General features: G+C 36.4%; 1 protein-coding gene across 16 annotated transcripts in view; it reads right to left on the reverse strand.

The window, feature by feature from the left end:
- ZMYND11 (zinc finger MYND-type containing 11) overlaps positions 1-22,902 on the reverse strand; it is a 139,071-nt gene that overhangs the window by 48,132 nt on the left and 68,037 nt on the right. For 10 of the 16 annotated variants that reach the window (XM_089906637.1, XM_089906640.1, XM_022554624.3 and 7 more), the window contains exons 3-4: positions 7,820-7,979; positions 812-856 (exon numbers count right to left, since the gene is read on the reverse strand). In XM_089906637.1, coding sequence (XP_089762763.1) covers positions 812-856; positions 7,820-7,979 — 205 coding nt within the window. Of the gene's footprint in view, positions 1-811; positions 857-7,819; positions 7,980-8,776; positions 8,856-22,902 lie in introns of those variants that run through there. The other 6 variants (XM_030763980.2, XM_022554622.3, XM_022554628.3 and 3 more) reach the window with 3 other exon arrangements.

Raw genomic sequence — 22,902 nt, forward strand, 5'->3', positions numbered from 1 at the left:
ATAGTTACTAGGTTAACTAAGAAAAGGAAGCAAGAGAACACAATTTTGGTCCATAGCTCCAGCCTCCCCATATCACCTCCTACCTTCGTCTATCCCTACCTTCTCCCATCCACCTATGAAACGAGGATGAAAACGGATCTTTCTTCAATGGGGTGTTTAATTCTAGACCTAGTTTTTCATAAAAATTATAGAAATGAAAGTGTAATTCAAATGAAGTAAAAGTAGAGAAACATTTGGATATATGTTTATATAATGGCATACAACTAACTCTTATCTGATATAAAAGAAATTATGAGCTGGGAATGTATGTGCTGTTCATTCTTCTAATCACTGCAATAGCTGTTTAGAATATACAAAACATGCAAAAGTCAAGTTCAAAAGTTACTACATTCTGAATCCAGGAAACATTTTTCTGAGGTATAAACGATATAAGCATGTTTATTATAGGTAGAGTTGCCTACGCTTTGTCTTTTAGTAAACAGAATTCATTTATACAGTGCTTTTGACTAATACTCAATAATGTATGACAAAAAGCTAAGCTTGCATTTTCACTGGATTTCACCAGAAATCAGCAACTACTCTACATTCAGTCTGATCAACATCATAATATGTGAAATGCCACTTCAATACAAGAAAGTTTTTAAAAAGCAAACCTATGAGCACAAAATCCAAAACTAGAAGCAATGTAAAGATAGTATGGTTTTAATGAACAATTCTAGCAAGAGTTAACTAAGCTAGCCTAAAGAAAGAGAAATTTAATTTTTAAAAAAGCAGAATTAAAGTAAAATAACATAGTGCAAAATTAGTTCACCTTGTTTGGGGTTGCTGTCCTGGAGAAAGGCTGCATACTGTAGGCCTTTCAAAATAAAAACAAAATAATCTTGGTCTCTCCACTATAACTTTGCTCAATATCAGGCAATACACAGAGCTAAAGGGATTTCGTACATGGTCAAACTGTTTATTACTTGCTTTACGACATATTATTGTGCAGATGATATCAATTGATAATCTATCAATGTGCTAATCATTAATGAAAAGACAGTAGCATGCAAACTCAAGAATCATCACTAGTTTAAGAGGAAACTTTTACACTACCACAAAAGCTACAAAATGGACATAGAGAAAATCTATAGGAATTCATGTGCCATGAAACCTATAAAGATGTTAGAAAAACATTTTACTAACAAATTCAGTGTCATTATAAATTTGCACAAGATCATGAATGTATGTCTTATTGATCCGAAACTGGTTCAAGCTGGAGTTTTTTTTAAAAATCAGGAGTGATGAATGTAAATGTGGTAAACTTGATAATTCACCACAGTGTGAAGTTTATACAGGCTGTCTTCAGAGCCTAGTAGAAAACATTCCACCACCAAGAGGCAGCCTGCTGATCTACGTCTCTGTCACCATTTATAGCATTCGGTTAAGACTCTGGAGCCAGACCGGCTCAAATCCCAGCTTATAGGGTTTTTGTAAGAATCAAATGAGTTACAATGCTCATTAAACTGTTAGCTGGTTTATTAAGATGATCTATTTGCTATAGAGCACAAAACAGGAATTGACAAGTCACAAAATGATGTGACACTTTCAATTATACACGTGAATTTCTTCTTCAGGACCTTAAGTTCATTAAGACAGCTGACTCTGTAAGCAAGATGGAGCAAAAACACTGTTAACTTGGCGTTAGAGAAGACGCTGAAGCAAGAGGGCTCAGTGGGAGAACTGTGTCTGGACAGGGTCTCCCAAACTATCTACCCTCATATTCAAAAGAGAGTTCAGCTTTTAAATTAATTCCCTATTCCTACATAATGAGCAGATAAATCTTACATCATCAAATATGTGTTTCATGTGGTATTTTAACAAAGATACAATGTAAAATTAATTAATTCTATACAATTCTAGGTTTAGTTTAATTCTGTTAATAAATTCAGTTCATCATTGAGAGGTAAGAATTTTATGGTTAAATATTTGCAGTAATTTTAAATATTATTTTTTAATTAAAATATTAAAACATTGCTTAGTGAAATAAAATTTAGAAAGAGGGCAAAAAAAGACAGAACTCTCATACACACACACACAAGGTGAAAAGAGTATAACAGGATAGCGTGACCCAAAATATTCTATTGAACAAAATGGAAATTCTTCACCAAAGCAAGAATAACGTCTAAGTACATTACAGTTTTGCACATAGAACCATAGTATAACTGTTTTCTAATTAATAATCACCAATACTTCACTTACTACTTAATACTTTACTTAGTAAATAAACAATTGTTTATATTTTTGTATCTGATGCAGGTAACGACCTTTGGAAGAAATGTGTAGTTCTGCACATAATTAACATAAATATAATAAAATATATTTCACATTAAAAAAACCAACAGAATCCAAGGGATATGAAGTTTTGGACTTAGGGTATTTAAAACATATGACTGATTAATTTATGACAACTATAATTATAACAAGAAAAATGCAAAGATATAAACTTTAAAAAAAAAAATCTTACTTCACTGAGCTATATTTATGAAGTGGGCTAGGAAAGTCAAGCTGTTTGCAGGCCTCTCAATATTTTTCCAAGAACAAAGCAAGGGAACACTTCTGGACAGGGCTGTTTAATGGTGTGATTTCTGAAGAATAAGACGTAAATCCAATCCTACCTCTTATACAAAAGATGTGAGCTTTTAGCCCAGTTTTAAGAGGTATATAATAAACCTTAGTTTCTTTTAGACTCTGGTCCTTTTGAATCAGGAGAAGCAGATGAAGATGGAAAGAAGCGCCTATCTTGTCCCTCTGTAAACTAAAACTAAATCCACTTATCCCCAACATAACATGTTAATCTCTTCAAGAAACCATAAAATTTGTATTCTCATTAATGATGCTTCTTAAAAGGTATCAAACCTTAACTAAAGACCTACATAAAAACTAGCGTGAGGTCCTGCTTATCAGCAGAACAAACTGGATTATGTAAAAAGTACTGAAGCTGAAGCAGGGCTGACCAGCCAAGACCTGAGCTCATGTCTGCAGTTGCTCTCGAACCTGGTGGAAGGACTTTAACTGAAAATGTAAGCTGTGGTTCCTAAGGTGATACTTTATTTTTGGACTGGCATTAACCACGCAAGAAGAAATGAGACCCTGAGTCCAGATCTGGCAGGTAAGTAAAGAGAGAAGTAGTCTCATAGCAAACATCACCGTTTTACACTTTTAAGTTATCCTCTACACTGGTGACCAAATTATTTAATGTCAGATAAAAAGTATCTGTCAAATTATAGGGGAGAGTCATAGCTTTGTGCCAGGGACCATGAATCAAGTTGGGAGTCACCAAATAAATAATATCAACTGCCTCAATATTAAAACACACGTTTGATATGTTTTATCTGCAAATGATCCATAAATCAAGGTCACCGGCCCTACTGTACTTATACAGGCACACCTCGGAGATACTGCGGGTTCAGTTCCAGACCACCGCAATAAAGCTATTATTGCAAGAAGGTGAGTCACACAAATTTTTTTGGTTTCTCAGTGACATATATTTACACTATACTGCAGTCTATTAAGTGTGCAATAACATTATGTCTAAAAAAAGTACAGACATTAATTTAAAAATACTTTATTGCTAAAAATGCTAACCATCATCTGACAACGCAGGGTTGCCACAAACCTTCAATTTGTAAAAAAAAGCACAATAAGCCACATCACAATAAAACGAGGTATGCCTGTATTACATTAAATATTTTTATAAGATCTCCCTATCTTTAGTGGGTTAAGAGTTTAACTCATAAGAAATTAACTTGTATTTATTACAAAGGGAGCTAAATACCAAACTCAACTCAGCTGAGCAATGGTAAAATTCTGCCCAAGAAATGTATTTCTCAAGTTGTTAGAATAGAGGACGTGAAACATCTTGACTGAATATGGATTGAATGTAACCATCCATGTACATTAGTTTAGAGCAAGCAGAAGATGAAGCAATCTACGGAAACATGTAGTCTTTCTTTAAAAAATGAAAAATCAAAAGAAACAAGCCTCGATATAACACAACAGTTTCACACTGTGCCCAGGTCTAGTGGCCTTTTACCAATATAATTTCAAAAGCTTTAAAAACGATCTGTAAAAGAATTATTCAGATCATGAGTGAATCTTAATGACAGAAATCTGGAAATTAAGGACTACCATAGAAAACTTACAAGTGTTGCCAGGTTCAGCAAGCTTGTCGTTTTAAAAATTGGTTGGTACATATACTTTTACTTGTTTAATTTTGCTAATATTTAAGCTAACTATTTAAAATTGAAAGAGGCCTCATTTTTAATAATTATGTTTTTCATTCTACTATCTCAAATGGACATATTTAAAATATCACCGTGAAGATGCTTGTCTATTGCTGAATTTTATCATAGTTTCTCCAAATAAATTATCACTTCAATAGAGATACAAATGGTGGTTAATATCAGCATCTCAAAATGTCTAAAAATCATTCCATTCCTAGCAGAAAGAATCTCAGTACAATGGAGGCTACTCTTTGACTTACACAGGCTTCCTCTTAAACGGTTATATATAATTATATCCTGAAATAGTCTTAGAGTTAGGCTTTTATTACATGAGAGCTGGGTTTAATAAAAATATTGTTCAAGATATGCATATTTTTCAATTGCATCAAGTTTTTAAAAATAAGCATTCGAAAAAAGGTAGCGAGGCAGAATAAAAACATGACACAACAGACTCTTTGCTCAATGATAGTTGAGTGGCCTAAAGAAATGACACTCTTGCCTACCTTCTCTTTCTCAACATAATCATGGCCGTGAATACAAGAGGATTCCAGCCTCTTTGCTAATACAAGGTATCTCGAGGGATATAACTTGTGGGACTTATCAAGAGGAATCAACTTTTCCCCCACCTCTGAGCTATAGCTACTATTTTTAGAGGCTATAGAAGGAAAAGAAGAAGAGCTTTACTACCATTTTTCAAATGACTTGCTGAGTAAAGAATCTTTGTCACTTTGAATAAAGTTTTAAAAATGAATAGCCAAAAACTCCTATCCCTTTCCTTCCCAAGGCCATATATACCTACTTGACTTTTTCTTCTCTTGATAATGAGTAGGAAGTCAACAAAAATAATAATGTACACCTTTCAATCTAAAAACTCAAGCTTTTAGAGGAATCATATCATATACAAAGTGGAGAAACTATAAAGGAGAGTCCCAGACTGAAATGCCAGCATGCAGGGCTGTCACTAGCCCACAAGGTACCTTTGTGTCAATTAGAAAGTTGACCCTTCCCTAAGACTGATTTTGTTAGAACAGGACGCTTTGCTGCCATATGCTAGAGATCTGCTGAATAAACATGCAAGTACCTGATGTCTGAGAAGTAGATGGCACTTCCTAAGCTGTGCGGTTCAAAACCGGCCCCGATACACAGCAGCCTGCATGCACAGGCCACACAGTCCCTACAAACACACAGAGCTGGCCATTGTAAGATGACTGTGCTGTGCCAAGTGTGACCCATGTCAGTCACGTGTCCTTCTAGAGTATTCTTAGAGCATGAAAACTATAGCACACAGACAGCCCCAGGGTCGCCAGGTGGTCCACCAGCCATAGCCATGAGATACACATATAATTAGTTTCATCATTTTATATCTGCGCCTTAAATATAGATCCATCATCCTATGGAAAAATCTCTTAACAAATCTTGTGTTTGAGGTTACAGGTTAAAAGTAAAAAAAAACGTGATGGGAATTTTTGCTTGCTGTTTAGTAAGAAATTTGTGTGCTTTTGCTACGCTATATATAGGCACTTCTTGTTTTAAACATACTTATTCACTAGTCAAAAACTTGCTTTGAGTACATAGCTATATGCTTTCTACAAATAATCTCACTTAATCCTCAAAACAATCAAATGAAAGCTATATTAATGTGTCCCTGTTACAGCTGAGGAATGAGGATCAGAGGTTAAGAAATTTCCTCAAGGTCACACAACTAAAAAAATACTTGAGATGGGATTGAAACCCTCATCAATTGTAACATATATGACCTTACCTCTTTCAACTACACTACATTGCCTATTTATTTTTAACAGTTGCATATTTCATAAACTAGGTATAATTTTTATATACTTAGTTGTACTTAAATCATATGTGCATACTTGGTATAAAAATGCTTGTGAATAAGAACCAACCAGAATTAATAAATCTGTATACACTGTTTGATTTACATGTAAGATTTCATCTAGAAAAAAGAAAAAGGATGATGCTATAAAAATATATGCAGTAAGAACATGTAAAAATAAAAGTAGAATACAGAACCTAATGTAGTCATGAACATACAACTCATTAACTGCTTGTTGAATTAAACTGAACAAAAAAGCCTCAACTTGAAGGGGAAAAAAAGCACATGGAAAAGGACAAATCTAAAAAGGAGAAATAAAATCACTTTTATGAATAAATGTACACATGATCCACAAACCAAAGTCCTGTGGATTAAGTTGCATTTACTATTGGTTAGTTACTATATAAATCTCAGAAATTATTGGGTTGGCCAAAAAGTTCGTTCGGTTTTTTCTGTAACATATTATACAAACATCTAAATAAACTTTTTGGCCAACCCAGTATCAATATACCCTTCTGTACTAAATCTGTACATGGCTAAATGTTTTGGGACTAGAAATTTTATATTATCTAGATTATTTTGAGCGTATAATAAGGTATCAGCTAACCATGGCCCTCCTTTAAATGTCTGCTGTAGACAGATTTATGTCACTTGACATTATTATTATTATTATGGCCTGGCACCCAAAGTTTCTTTATTGGCAAAAAGCTTTACTTTTCTGTAAGCTAAAGAAGAATTAGCTTACAGAAGAATTATACTGGTATAAACATTTTCACCTAAGTTTTCAAGAACACTTCTAGTGCACAAATCAAATGATACCAATGAAATTAAACATTTTTTTCTTCCATGTTTTCTGTTTGTGGAAAACGTGAATTTTCTTTCCAGAAACTTTCAAGGCACATATTAAATTAACAAAAACAGTGTAAAAAACTAACAGCTTCTCTAAGTATATAACTGATAGCTGCCTCTGTGGACCAGCTCCCCACAGAAAACAGTGTTCTTAGTTTATTGCTCTCAGACCTGACAGGTGGGTGTCTGTGTGTTGGCTCAATTGCCTAGAGCCAGAAAGGGAAAGACAATGTTTTGGGGAAATGTTTCCACAAATAACCAATTTTAAGATTTTGTGTCATTTTTATAATTTTAGGTTTTAGAGAATTCATGATAAAACACTCTCAATATATCTAATTACTAAATCTATTCCTTTCAGAACTAAAAAATTAACGTTTATTATATTCGAAAGCTTTCCTTTCCAAAAATAGACTTTTCATGAAGGTATTAGAAAAATCAAAAGCAAATAAGGTAGGAAGACAGAAATAGTACACATGAAACCAATCTTTACATTAAAAAAATATACTTCTATATGTGCCCCTAAGTAAAAAAGTATATATCCCTTTCAAATCTGTCTAGATGTCATCAACATTATCCTCATCAAAACATTTTTTACTAATATTTACTGAAGAAAACGCTTAGGAGTACCATTAAATTGTGCGTACATTAAAAGGGCTTTCCTTTGTTTTATTTTTCAGATTCAAGGTAATCTAGACAGAAAAAGCAGGCTCCAAGTTTTCTCCTAAAGAATCAGGAAGGAAAGTATCCATCCTACCAATGTAGTCCTTAATGTTAGTAAAAACTGTGGAAGTGAGTATTACTAAACTTCTGAAAATAAATTTCTATGGGTTATATTTAAATAACGTTCCAGATTTATAAAATAAAAAAAACTTACAATCTCATCGCCTGGCAACCAATATCCTTCCTGTTCGATACCAGCTTTTGAACCTTTGCAGCCCACTGTTAGCGTTTCCACAATAAGACCATCTTTCACAGCCAAGCTCAGCTGACGAGTGGTCTCTTTTGGATGCATACCGTGGACTCGAGACATGTACCTGAATACAGAGGAAAAACAAATTTAAAATCCCTTAGTACCAAACAATAAAAATGAATAAAAATAAGAAAATAGAGGTGATTTCTCTTTTATTGTGACATACTTATCAGAGCCCTGCAGAAAGAGAGAAAAGCCAGTCCTCAATACTTAACTCTTTCAATTATCACGATATTTTAAACCTTAAGTCTACTTTGTATATTTAGAGGAATATTTGTTCAAAATAGTCCCAAACTAGCATATATAAATCATTTAACAGATTTTAGTCAAACATCCCATTTAGTTCTAGCCTCTGTAGCAATTGCCACTAACCTCCACTCTACAGATCCTAAGTCTAGAATTTTATAATCTTCAAGATGTTAGAATATAAAGTACTTTTACTCAAAACTTAGGGAATGACACTAAAGAAAATACAGGAATTACACGAATGGTTGTCACCGTATAAAGAAAACAAGAATGAATGCTGTGATCAATAAGGCAAATATGTGATTTTTCGATTAAATATATTTTGAACTCGATCACTAAAGAATACAAGCTCTCCCTGATTTATAGTTACATGGCATATTTTTTAATTAAAAATTTTATTTCAAACACACCCTGTACCACAGAGAATAATATTGCAGAATCTCTTGTACTCAGCAGTCATACTGAACTCATGGCATATTTGCTTCATATCATTTTGTTTTTTAAGGAAATAAAATGTTACAGCTACAGTTGAATTTGTGCCATTTTCCATTCCCCTCCAATCAAACCCCAACACCCTCTACCAGTAAACTAGGATATCCCGACACAAAAACGTACTATGAGACAAACCAGGCTGGCCTCAGTCTCTCCAGAGAAACATTCTGTGCTGGAAGACAGAGCAGAAGTGCCCAAGGGTCTGCAAGAAAATTAAGTACGACACGAGGATTCTGTATCCAGTTAATCTGTCATTTAAGTATCAAAGCAGTCAAAACAAATCATTTTCAAAATGCAAGGGCTTCCCTGGTGGCACAGTGGTTAAGAATCCTCCTGCCAACGCAGGAGACATGGGTTCGAGCCCTGGTCCGGGAAGATCCCACATACCGCGGAGCAACTAAGCCCGTGCACCACAACTACTGAGCCTGCACTCTAGAGCCCGCGAGCCACAACTACTGAGCCCGTGTGCCACAACTACTGAAGCCCACAGGCCCTAGAGCCCGTGCTCTGTAACAAGAGAAGCCACCGCAATTAGAAGCCTGTGCACCACAATGAAGAGTAGCCCCCGCTCAACCGCAACTAGAGAAAGCTCATGCGCAGCAACAAAGACCCAATGCAGCCAAAAATTAATTAATTAATTAATTTTTTAAAAACCCAAAAAAACAAAATGCAAGAACTTGGGACATCCCTGGCAGTCCAGTGGTTAAGACTCCACACTTCCAATGCAGGGGTTGCGGGGTCGATCCCTGGTCAGGGAAATAAGATCCCATATGCTGCTCGGTGCGGCCCAAAAATTAAAAAAAAAAAAAAAAAGCAAGAACTCATCCTTGAAGAAACTTCTAAACTCAGGGGATGAATTTCAAGCAAGACAAGGAGTAAACTGTGGCAGAGGGACTGCAGAGCCTTCTGTGTCTTCAGTTCATGGAAGAGAACTGTTTTCTGTTTAGGAGATAACTGCACTGGCAGAGAAAACAGCACTATTTAAAGTTAACTGGAGGATAAGAAGGAAGCGACGTGGGGAGTTGCAGCCCCACTGTAGTAGGAGAAGGGGCAGGAGAAGACAAGGTGGAGTCAGTCCACACAGACCGATTTGTCAACTTTACTGACTGTCAGTCAAGGGAGACAAATCATGCAGTAGAGGTATAAATATATTTTGATATATAAAGGTCAACACCAATGGAAATAATCAACTGAAGTTTGGAATATGGGGAAGGGAAATGGGCAAAAGTGAAAATGTACTAATTTCCTCACTGTTCACAATAGGGAGCCAACAGAAATTCTCTTAGGAATTAAGCACACCACTGCATTTAAGTTTATAAAGGTACTCTTTGAACAAAAAAACAATTTCTAAGTTATCTGAAGAAACTCATAAAAAACACATTATGTAGCAAGATAAAAACCAACAAAAGAAAGGCTATTAAACATGAGAGGACCAAAACCAAACAAGTTTGTCTTTCTAATATATACAAATTGGCTAAACTCAACAATTAAAAGAAAAAGACATATTGGATCACAAAACAAAAAATATACTATCTACAAGAGACACTTAAAGTGACTTAGACTGAAAAAGAATGGGCAAAGGCATATCATAAAAATGCAATCCAAATGAAACAGGGATCAATACTGCAATGGACAGGATTTGGAAATCAGGGCAAAAATCATTTTTAAAAAAGACAAATAGGGCATAGGTAGTTATAAAACAAAAACTATAAGAAATAAAGGAAATATGGACAGCAATACAGAATTATGAGACTTTAATTCACTTTTCTCAGTCCACAAAAACATCTACTGAACAAAATTAAGTATGGATACAGAAGACCTAATTCGTAAGACAGATCTAATTGATTTTATTCTGAAATCCAAAACAAACTTGTCAATAGGTCCAAGAAAGATTCATTAAAATTGAGCATGAAGTCAGCCATAAAAATGACCTTGGGACCTCCCTGGTGGCACAGTGGTTAAGAATCCGCCTGCCAATGCAGGGGACACCGGTTCGATCCCTGGTCCGGGAAGATCCCACATGCCGTGGAGCAACTAAACCTATGTGCCACAACTACTGAGCCCGCGAGCCACAACTACTGAGCCCACGCACCTAGAGCCCGTGCTCCACAACAAGAGAAGCCACCACAATGAGAAGCCCGCGCACTGCAACAAAGAGTAGCCCCTGCTCGCTGCAACTAGAGAAAGTCTGCACGCAGCAGCAAAGACCCAACACAGCCAAAAAAAAATGACCTTAATAGATTCCGAAAGTGATATAGACATTTCCTAGTTGCAGTGAACTTAAACCAGACATTAATAATGAAACTAGAAAACTCTCATAAACTACTGATTCAAAAGGTTATCTGAAAACTGCAAAAAATCTAAAGACAATCATTAAAAAGCTAAAGCAGTGCTAGTGAAAAAAAAACAAAAATTGTAGAACAATATTAATCCAAGAGCTCCTTCTCAGTGAAAAATAAAATGAAGACATCATTAGCTAATCTAATCAAGAATGAAGACACAGGGCTTCCTTGGTGGCGCAGTGGTTGAGAGTCCGCCTGCCGATGCAGGGGACACGGGTTCATGCCCCAGTCCGGGAAGATCCCACATGCATGGCCGCTGAGCCTGCGCGCCTGGAGCCTGCGCTCCGCAAGGGGAGAGGCCACAACAGTGAGAGGGCTGCGTACCGTAAAAAAAAAAAAAAAAAAAGAATGAAGACACAAAGCACAAAAACATACAAACTAAGAAATGTCTACAGAGACAAAGGCATTATAAAAGGGAAATTAAAACAGTCATAAGCAACTACTTTGTTCATTTCTGTACGAAGATATAATCACTATGATATTCTAGGAAAATATAAATGATCAAAAGTTGACCACAGAAAAAAAAAGAATACTTAAAAAGGCCAATGTTTCCAAAGAAATAAACAGAGGAAGTTGGCAAATAACCTGTCCAGAAAAACACCAGGTAGGGACATATTCACAAGGTAATTCTATCAGACTTTTAGTGACCAGGTAACTCCAATGCAATTTAGACTCTTCCAGAACATAATAAAGAAGGAAAGCAAGGAATCTAACATAATAATGGTAACAAAACCCATAAAAATTGCATAGAAAAAGAAAACTAGTGTCCCATAGGAATACTGGTATTAAAAAATCCTAAATAAAATATTTGAATATACAGTCTAATATTAAATATTAACATAAATTAATGTTAATATATTAATACATTCAAATATCAAAAGAATGTACCATAACTGGGTATTTAATTCCAGGATTTCTAGGAAGATTTATTAAGAAATCTAGAAATATAATTCATCCCATTAATAGATCGAAAGTGAAAAATCACAAAATTTCTAAACATGTTGAAAATTAGTAAAATCCAACATCTAGCCCCTAACAAAATGGGAATGAATAAGCACTTCCTTAACCTGATCAGGAATATTCAAAAATGTCTTTGGGGCTTCCCTGGTGGCACAGTGGTTGAGAGTCCGCCTGCCGATGCAGGGACACGGGTTCATGCCCAAGTCCAGGCAGATCCCACATGCCGCGGAGCGGCAGGGCCCGTGAGCCATGGCCGCTGAGCCTGCGCGTCTGGAGCCTGTGCTCCACAACAGGAGACGCCACGACAGTGAGAGGCCCGCGTATCGCAAAAAGAAAACAAAAACAAAACAAAACAAAAAAAAATGTCTTTGACACTTTGCCAAAGGTAATAACCAACATAGCTGAAATAGAGAAAGAAATGGGGTATAAAAGTTGGTAAGGAGTTAAAATGATCATTATTTGCATAATACATACCTATAAAACCCAAGAAAATCAGCTAGTGTGCTATTTTAAATCAAAGAATTTAATCAATTATTTGTTTGGGTACAAACTAATATACTAAAATTAATAGCATTCATATACACATACATAACAAAAAAATTTAGGAGATTTAAAAAAAGACAAGACCCCAATTATTTACTACAGCAATAAGAAAAATAAAATACTTAGCAATAGAAGAAAGGACAAGAACTATATGAAGAAATTTTTGAAAAGCTACTGATATAAAAAAAGAGCAAATGGAAAGACATGCTCGATATTTAGATGAAAGACAACAAAATCCAAATTCCCTCTAAGATAATTTAACTGAACACCACCACAAACTAGGCAAGGTGATTCTAAAGTTCTGTAGAGGATTAAGCAAGAATTTCTCAGCAATTCTGCTTCTAGATATTCATCCTACAGACATAGTCAGACACGTGTGAAATAATACCCAAGGGAGGAAATTCATTTTAGCATTTTTGGCAGCAAGAAGAGATGAGAAACATCTAAACATACATCTTAGGGGCCTAATTTATAATATAACATGCCAAGGATTATTATATAATCATTAAAAGAAATGAAGCAGTATTACAGACATTAAGATGACATAAGTTCTAAGATATATTGTATTTAAAAAATCACGGTATAAAGGATAATATCCAAAATATATAAAGAATTCATACATGGGGCTTCCCTGGTGGCGCAGTGGTTGGGAGTCCGCCTGCCGATGCGGGGGACACGGGTTTGTGCCCCGGTCTGGAAGGATCCCACATGCCACAGAGCGGCTGGGCCCGTGCGCTATGGCCGCTGGGCCTGCGCGTCCAGAGCCTGTGCTCCGCAGCGGGAGAGGCCACAACAGTGAGAGGCCCGCGTACCGCAAAAAAAAAAAATTCATACAATTCAATAGCAAAAAACAACCCAACTAAAAGCCAGGCAGAGGACCTGAATAGACACTCCAAAGAAGACATACAGATGGCCAACAGGTATATGAAAAGATGCTCAACGTCACTAATCATCAGGGAAATGCAAATCAAAAATCACAATGAGATATCACTTCACACATGTTAGAATGGCCATCATCAAAAAGACAAGAGATAACAAGTGTTGGTGAGGATGTGGAGAAAAGGGAACCTTTGTACAGTGTTAGTGGGAATGTAAATTGTTTTAGCCACTATGGAAAAGAAACAGAGGTTCCTCAAAAAATTTAAAATAGAACTACCATATGATCCAGCAATTCTATTTCTGGGTATTTATCTGAAGAAAATGAAAACACATCTGCACCCCCATGTTCCCTGAAGCATTATTTACAATAGCCAAAATATTTACAAGAGACAAGACATGGAAACAACCTAAGTGTCCATGGACAGATGAATGAATAAAGAAAATGTGAGATACAGATATATAATGGAGTATTAGCCACAAAAAAGGAAATAAATCTTGCCTTTCATGACAACATGGATGGATCTTGAAGGCATCATGCTAAGTGAAATAAGTCACATGTAAAGACAAATACCATATGATCTCACTTATATGTGAAACAAACCAAAAAAAAAAAAAAAAAACCTCATTTGATACAGAGAACAGACTGGTGGTTGCCAGAGGTGGGGAGTGGGGAGGGGAGTGGGCAAAACAGGTGACCACGGTCAAAATGTACAAACTTCCAGTTATTAGACAAATAACTCATGGAGATATAGTGTACATCATAGTGACTATAATTAATACTACTGTACTGCATATCTGAAAGTTGCTAAGAGAACAGATCTTAAAATTCCTCATCACAAGAAAAAAGTTTTTTGTAACTGTGTGGTGATGGATGTTAACTAGACTTATGGTGATCATTTTGCAATACATACCAATGTTGAATCATTATCTTGTATACCTAAAACGAACACAATGTTATTTGTCACTTATACCTCAATTTACAAAAAAGTCAGTGAAAAAAAATCATGGTATAAAATGGTACAATTTCTCAAAAACATTATATAATTATCTCTGTATAAGAGTTCTAGAGGTATATTCCAGGAACTGTAAAAGACATTACTTCCAAGAACATTGGTTCAGCAGGCAGGGGTAGCAGGAAGACTTTTTTTTTTTAAACAGTACTCCCTTTTGACTTTTGTTCATGTACCTATTGGCTAAAGACTATTTTTACCAAAAAGTAGCCACCATCTACCATCCATCCAAATGTACGAAAGCTCCCTGGTCCCACACAAGCTTGCCAATCTTAGGCAGGTCCCCTCCTTCCTTTCTAAACTCATCTTAGCTCTTCTGTCCTTTATTCATCCATAGTAATTTTAAAGTCAATCGGCAAGATCCATGAAAAACACTGCTGTGATTTAGATTAGAGGAGAATAAATACCATTACAATATTAAGTAATGTTCACTTTCACTCATGAACTTTGCATAATTGTTAATTTATTTATAACTTTTTCTATGTCCTTAATAAGGTCTTATAATTTTTCCCCATAAAACTCTTGCACATCTTTTGGGTTTTTCCTAGGTACTGCATGTTTTTTGTTTCTTTTGAAAAGAGGGTTTTATTTAATATTTTCTGGTTGGTGGTTGCTGGTACACCAAGGTTGGGAAACCCTGCTAAACCCATATTAGTTTTAGGTTTGTCTAAGTACGTCTACTAAACTTGTCTTTTCTTATTGTGCTAATTAGGACTTCCAGTACAATGTACCCTTAGGTTGTATTAATATGGATATTCTTGTTTCAGATCTTGCAAAGGATTCATATAACAGTTCATCATTAAACACACTTGCTGAAGGTTACTATTAGATATATTTTATCAATATAAAGTGACAAATATAAATATGATGCTTGCTAAAGGATACTGGTAGCTTTTATTAAGAAAATTCCTTTCCAGTCCCAGTTTGCTGTTTTGTTTTAACAAGAAACGCATTATACTTTATTATTCCTTGATACATTTTAATCCACTGAATTTCACCACACAAATGGGTATTCTTAGCCACTGTGCACTCAAACATCAGTAGAGCATGGATGAAGGCACAATAGAAGAGAACTTTCCTTTCTCTTAGTGACAGCATGTTGGGCTCGACTTCCTTAGTTCAGAGCAATGCCTAAACTTGAGGGATTCCTTACTTTTTCTCACCTGTTTTTCTCAAAAAGTAGAACAGAACCAGAGTGCTGCAGATGTTACACAAATGAGGAGTAACGTCATCTTACTCAGTATTATAGGCTAAGCATACTGGATAAGCCTTAAGGCTATCCAAGGTAATTATAAATATATTCTGAAGGATTGAGTGACTCAAACAATACCTTAAATATAACAAAGGGTCCCAACCCATTTTTCCTTTTCTTAGATCATCAAGTACTCAGGAAGGTTTAGTTCCTATGAAAATACTTATGCTAATAATTCAGGTTAAGGTCACTCCAGGTCTCTCATTTTCTTACATGCTACATACCCATCACAAGGACTGATCTTCAAATAAAGAGACAAAACTAGCAGTTTGGGTTTGAGATGCATTTACAATGGCCATCTAGTCTCCTATTTTAATTTCACTTAGTATAAGTCATGAAATAGTATGTAAATGTCTACCATTTAAATATTATAGTCAATTTCTCTGAACTTTTTCAACAGCTTTTTAATTTTCTCCCATCCTATCCATTTTCTTTCCAATAACTTCCCTCCCAATGTCTCTCCTAGGATGCTACTTTCCAACAGGTGTTGAGCACTGAGGTGTGTCCAAGCAAAAGGCTGCAGAACCCAGGGTTATTTCATCTCCCCTGAGATAATTCTGCATGTTCCAAGACAAAAAAATATAGTTGACAGTAACAGCCATTGCTAATTTAACATTTTTACAAAAGTAAGAAGTCTTATGAATCATAATTTCCTAAAATTAATTATCTATCTTTAACCCTTCTAATAATGATTCAATCTCAGAAACGTGTCATGCAGTTTGAAATGAGTATATTGAGAGATGGGCACACTAATGAAAACATTATAACTATGATCATATTCTGCAGAAGAAGGAACCACCAAAAAATGCACTGTTTTCTGTTAATTAAAAAATACAAGGAACGCTTTGTATTGCCCTCCTGCCCCTTACCTCAGGGGTCCCCAACCCCCAGGCTGAGGCCTGTTAGGGACCGGGCCACACAGCAGGAGGTGAGCGGCAGGCAAGTGGGCGAAGAAGCTTCATCTGCCGCTCCCCATCGCTCCCCATCGCTCCCCATCCCTCCCCACCGCTCCCATTTCTGCCTGAACCACCTCCCCCCCAACCCCCGGTCCGTGGAAAAACTGTCTTTCACAAAACCAGTCCCTGGTGCCAAAAAGTTTGGGGACCACTGCCTTACTTACACCTTCACACTATCATGAAGGCTAGAGGCCTTCGTTTTGATGGCAATATAGCAAATTTATTTTAAGTATACTCTGGATGATCTGGATAAAATCAGTACTGCCCCATAATTTCAGTACCTAACAGCTCCCAACTGGCCTCACTGAACTGGCTCAGGGGCTGAAAAAAGACTCAACTGAAAACATCACATTTGAGATAAAATTTTAAGTGAAGATTGATCTAATCTCATGATGTTAACGGACATTCTGAGTATAAAAGCTATGGACATAACAGAGGAGAAGATCCAAAATATCTGACTAGATAAGAAATGTGAAATTTCTCCATGACATAAACATCACAAATCTTTTTTTTTTTCCTAGCCTCTGGAGCAACCACCACTGACTTCCATTCTGCAAATGAAAAGCAAACAGGGGCTTCCCTGGTGGCACAGTGGTCGGGAGTCCGCCTGCCAATGCAGGGGACACGGGTTCGAGCTGTGGTCCAGGAAGATCCCACATGCCGCGGAGCAACTAAGCCCGTGCGCCGCAGCTGCTGAGCCGCACTCTAGAGCCCACGAACTACGACTACTGAAGCCCATGCACCCAGAGCCCATGCTCCGCAGCAGGAGAGGCCACCACAATGAGAAGCCCACGCACCTCAACGAGGAGTGGCCCCCGCTCACCACAGCTAGAGAAAAGCCCGCGCGCAGCAACGAGGACCCAACTCAGCCGTAATAAATAAATAAATATTAAAAAAAAGAAAAGCAAACAATAAAATGGAATATTTTATTACAAATATGACAAAGAGCCTGTATTCTTAAAATGCAAAACTATAACAGTAAGAAAACTATTTCACCTGTCAAGTGAGCAAGATACTTAAAATTATTCTCAGAGCTGGTAAAGATGCATTAAGACAGCCAACTCTCAACACAGCTTTGCTAAAAACACCGTCTGGAAAGCACTTTCTCACAACACCTTAGAGGTGGCCCTATCATTGGACTCAGTAATTCTACTTCTATGGAAACAATCTGTACGAGATAAGGGATTTATGTAGAAAAATGTTCCTCACACCTGAAATTTTATAGGGAAAAAAAGGATCCAAGTGTCCATAACAGTAAAATAAATTATGGATATAAAATAAGTTACATATTCACCCAATAGAGCAAAATGCACCTAATAAAGTTATTGTTTTAAAAAACACAACAGTGTGAGAAAATGTTCATGGTATAATATTAAAGATATAAATGGACAAGATTTTAAAATATATACATGTATATACATATAGGAGAGAGAGTTATACTACTGTAATGGTTGACTAGGTTATTCAGATCAATGCTCATTTCTCTTTTCTTCACCCTTCCCGTCCCCTTCTGATACATACTACCTTACTCTATTTACGCTACTTAATTCTTTCTCTAATTGTCCCCAAAATATTTTTGGAACAAATGAAGCTCTAGCTGTTTATATTTATTTGATACACATATGAATATAATATATATACACAAATTAAAAACCATCCACCATCCATCCTTTTTTATGGCCCCAGTTACAGGTATTCTACTCTTAGGTATTTATCCAAACATACATCATCTACACCAGTACACAAAAACACATTGTAGCTTTTATCATAATCCCGAATGCCCCTCAGCAGGTGACTGGATTTTAAAAACTGTAGCATAGGTACTTCCCTGGCAGTCCAGACTCCGCACTTCCACTGCAGGGGGCGTGGGTTCAAATCCTAGTCAGGGAACTAAGGTCCCACATGCCATGCGGTGTGACCAAAAAGTAAAACAAACGAACAAAAAACACCTATGGTATATCCATATAATGGACTACTACTTAGCAATAAAAAAGGAATAAACTATCAATATACGTAGCACATGAGTCTCAAAACATGCTGACCAGGAGAAGCTAATCACGAAAAAGAAGATACTATATGATTCCATTTATATAAAATTCTAGAACAAGCAAAGATAATCAGTCACTGTGACAGAAAAGCCAATCACTATTGCCTGGGGCTGAGGAACAGGTGAACTGACTATAAAGGACTACAAGGGAACTTCTGGGGGTGATGACAACTTTCTATATCTTTTTTTTTTTTTTTTTTTTTTTTGGCGGTACACGGGCCTCTCACTGTTGTGGCCTCTCCCGTTGCAGAGCACAGGCTCTGGACGCGCAGGCTCAGCGGCCATGGCTCACGGGCCTAGCCGCTCCGCGGCATGTGGGATCTTCCCAGACCGGGGCACGAACCCGTGTCCCCTGCATCGGCAGGCAGACTCTCAACCACTGCACCACCAGGGAAGCCCAACTTTCTATATCTTGATTAAGACGGTGGTTACACAGGGGCATTAATTTGCAGATGAAGAAAGGAAACTGACTTCCCTGAGAAAACACAGCTAGTTAATAGGAGAGCTGATAACAGAAACAGTCTAGTTCTAGTAGAGATTTCAAGCTTTCTGTAGCAAGGACAACTGGCTACAGGAAAAGAGCGGACATGCACTCAACATTCACAAGTAAGATGAAGGCTGCTGAGTGAATGTCATGTGCCAGTCACTATCTTTTGGTGCTTGGCATATACCAATACACAAAACAGAAAAAGATCCTTACCTATAAAGCTTACTTATTGGTGGGAGGAGGTTGCAGGGGCCGAGGGCAAACAAAAAATGGCACAACTAAATATTTAAGAGTAAACTATATGGTGTGCTAAGGGCCCCTAAAACATCTCCAAGAGTTGCTGACTCTAAAGTTCGAATTCTAAAGAAGCAGGCAGACTCACTATAGAGAGAAAAATAAAATTGGATCATTTTCTACCACCGCATAAAAAGAGAACTACAGATAAAGACCTAATTCTTGTGGTCTAATTAAGAAGAAGGATTCCTTAAATAAAATTTCAAAAGCACAAAACATTAGGCAAAAAATACTGAATTTGATCATACCAAAATCTAAAATTTCTGTTCAACAAAGAACACTTTGAGAAAGGTTAGTAAACAGATTAACAGAATAAGAAAAAATATTTACAAAGCATAAAGTGCATAGGAGAATTAACAGAAACAGCTTCTACAAATCAACAGAAAAAGACAACCCCAGTGGGAAAATGGGCAAAGTATAAAAACAGACATCCACAGAAAAGAAAGGCCAAAACCTTATAAGAACACCAAGAACTGGTGCTCTCATTAATAAAGACAGAAATGTAAATTAAAATATCTGAGTGACAAAATTTATGCTGGACGTCAAGTATATGCAGACGCTTGCAGAAACTGTGTCCTTGTGCACTAATGAACATGTGGATGGGCATCCTCTCTTGAGAGCTTGGTCAAATTAAGTGGATGCATTTCCTATAGTCAAAATGTTCCCGGATACACACATCAACAAATTACTCATGCAGGTCAAAATTAAACTGTTACTTGTAGCTGTGAAGAGTTGGAGCAATGCATGGTTATTTGCAAGGTGGAGGGAAAATGGAGACAACCTGAGCATCCATCATAAGTAAATAATTCAAAGCATGAGGAGACTAGTGAAAAAACTGAAAACACCCAAGTTATCCAACCAATGGCAGCATGATGATAATATGTACCCACAGGGTCGTAATAAAAGCTGAACAAGGTAATGAACGTAAAGCGATCAGTCCAGTGCCCAGCACTAACCCACTCTACAGCAATGGTTCCTGTACCAACCACTGTTTATCCTCTAAGCTTTCACCTTCATTACTTATATTACTGAATATTAAAACACGAGTTGTTATAAGAATTTAATAAATGACATATGGAGGCAATACAAAAGTAAAGGGGAAAAAGCATGGCCTCTTAAGTCACCAGGTCTCAGTTCAAATACCAGCTTTACAACTTACTAGCTACATGACCCTGAACAAGTGATTTAACCTCTCTGCATCCCAGTGGGCATATCCTTAAGTAAAATTAATAGTGTCAACCCACGCAGTTGATTTGAAGGTAAGATAATGTAATGTAACCTTACAATAAATGTTTATCTTACTACTCACCCCTCCTCCCTCCCAAAACAGCACAGAACAGTCTCACCAGATGGAATATTGTGCACCCATTACTAATAATAATTTATGGTAACCATATAACAAGGAAAAAGGCTAAACAATGTTGAGAAAATAATAAGCATGTGAAAAATGACCAGAAAGAAATACATCAAAATGGGTCCTGTACTGGGATTGGAGTAGAGAAATTACAGGTGATTATTTTTCTGCTTTTTATTTTTCTGCACGTATCCTACAATATGGTTATGTTACTTTTAGAAGTTTAAAAAAAATTTAACAGTAATGCTCTGCCACTAGGTGCTTTATAGACACAAGGATGGATCAAACTATGTAAATCAACAAACGTTAACACAGCACGTTAACAGAATGAAAGATAAAAAATCCTATGATGACCTCAATAGATGCAGATAAGGCATTTGACAACACTCAACACCTCTTCATGATAAAAAAACACTCAACAAATGGGGTACAGAAGGAAACTACTACACCATAATAAAAGCCATATATGAAAAAACCCCAGCAACCATCATACTCAATGGTGAAAGACTGAAAGCTTTTCCTCTAAGATCAGGAACAAGACAAGGATGCCTGCTTTCACCACTTCTAGTCAATGTAGTACTGGAAGTTCTAGCCAGAGAAATTGGGCAAGAAAAAGATATAAAAGGAATCTAAATTGGAAAAGAAAAAGTAAAATGAGCACAGTATTTGACATTATCTGAAAAGGAAATTATTACAATAATTCCATTTACAACAGCGTCAAAAAGAATAAAATACTTAGGAATTAAATTAACCAATGAGGTGAAAGACTTATACAGTGAAAACTAAAAAACACTGCTGAAAGAAATTAAAGACATAAATACAACTGACCCTTGAACATCATGGGGGTTGGGTGCGCCTACATTCATACAGTCAAAAATCCATGTATATCCTTACAGTCAGCCCTCCATATCTATGGTTCCACATCCATGGATTCAACCAACTGCAGATCATGTAGTACTGTAGTACATATTTACTTTTTAAATGTCTGTGTATAAGTGGACCCGCACAGTTCAAACCTTTGTTGTTCAAGGGTCAACTGTAAATGGAAACACATCCCATGTTTGTGGATTGGAAGAACTAATATTATTAAAATGTCAATATTACCGAAAGCAATCTATAGATTCAATGCAATCCCTATCAAAATCCCAATGACTTTTTTTCAGATACACAAAAACCAATCAGAAAATTCATATGGAATCTCAATGGACCCCAAATAGCCAAAACAATCTTGAAAGAAGAAGAAAAAATTGAAGGACTCATACTTCCTGATTTCGAAATCTACTTCAAAGCTACAGTAATCCAAACAGTGTGGTACTGGCATAAAGACAGACATACAGACAATGGAATAAGATAGCCCAGAAATAAAATCCTTGCATATACCACCAAAGGATTTTTGACAAGGGTGCCAAGACTACTCAGTGGGGAACACTCTTTCCAACAAATGGTGCTGTAAAAACTGGACATCAAAATGCAAAAGAATGATGTCAGGCTTTCACCTAACAGAATATACAGAAATAAACTCAAAATGGGTAAAAGACCTAAATGTAAGATCAAAAACAATAAAACTCTTGGAAGAAAACTTAGGACAAAAGCTTCACAACACTGGATTTGGTGATGATCTCTTGGATATGACATCGAAGGCACAGGTAACAAAAGAAAATATAGTCAAATTGGACTTCATGAAAATTTAAAAATTTTGTACGTCAAGAGACACTACCCACAGAGTTAAAAGGCAACCCACAAAAAGGAGAAAATATTCAAAAATCATCTATCTGATGAGAAATTATTATCCAGAACATACAGAGAACTCCTAAAACTCAACAACATATAAACCTGATTCAAAAACGGGCAAAGGACCTGAACAGACATTTCTCCAAAGAAGATGTTTAAAGGACCAATAAACACATGAAAAAATGCTCAACATCATTCATCATTAGGGCAATGTAAATCAAAACACAACAAGACTACTTAATGCACTGTGGTAAATGGGAAGGAAATCCAAAAAAGAGGGATATATGTATGTGTATGTATGTGTATAGATGATTCATTTTGCTGCACAGTAGAAACTAACACAACACTGTAAAGCAACTATACTCCAATTAAAAAAAAAAAAAAACACGAGATA

The sequence above is a fragment of the Delphinapterus leucas genome, chromosome 2, assembly GCF_059928025.1.
Source record: "Delphinapterus leucas isolate spDelLeu-1000000601 "Yukka" chromosome 2, BTC_Dleu_Yukka2, whole genome shotgun sequence".
Taxonomy (NCBI): Eukaryota; Metazoa; Chordata; class Mammalia; order Artiodactyla; family Monodontidae; genus Delphinapterus; species Delphinapterus leucas.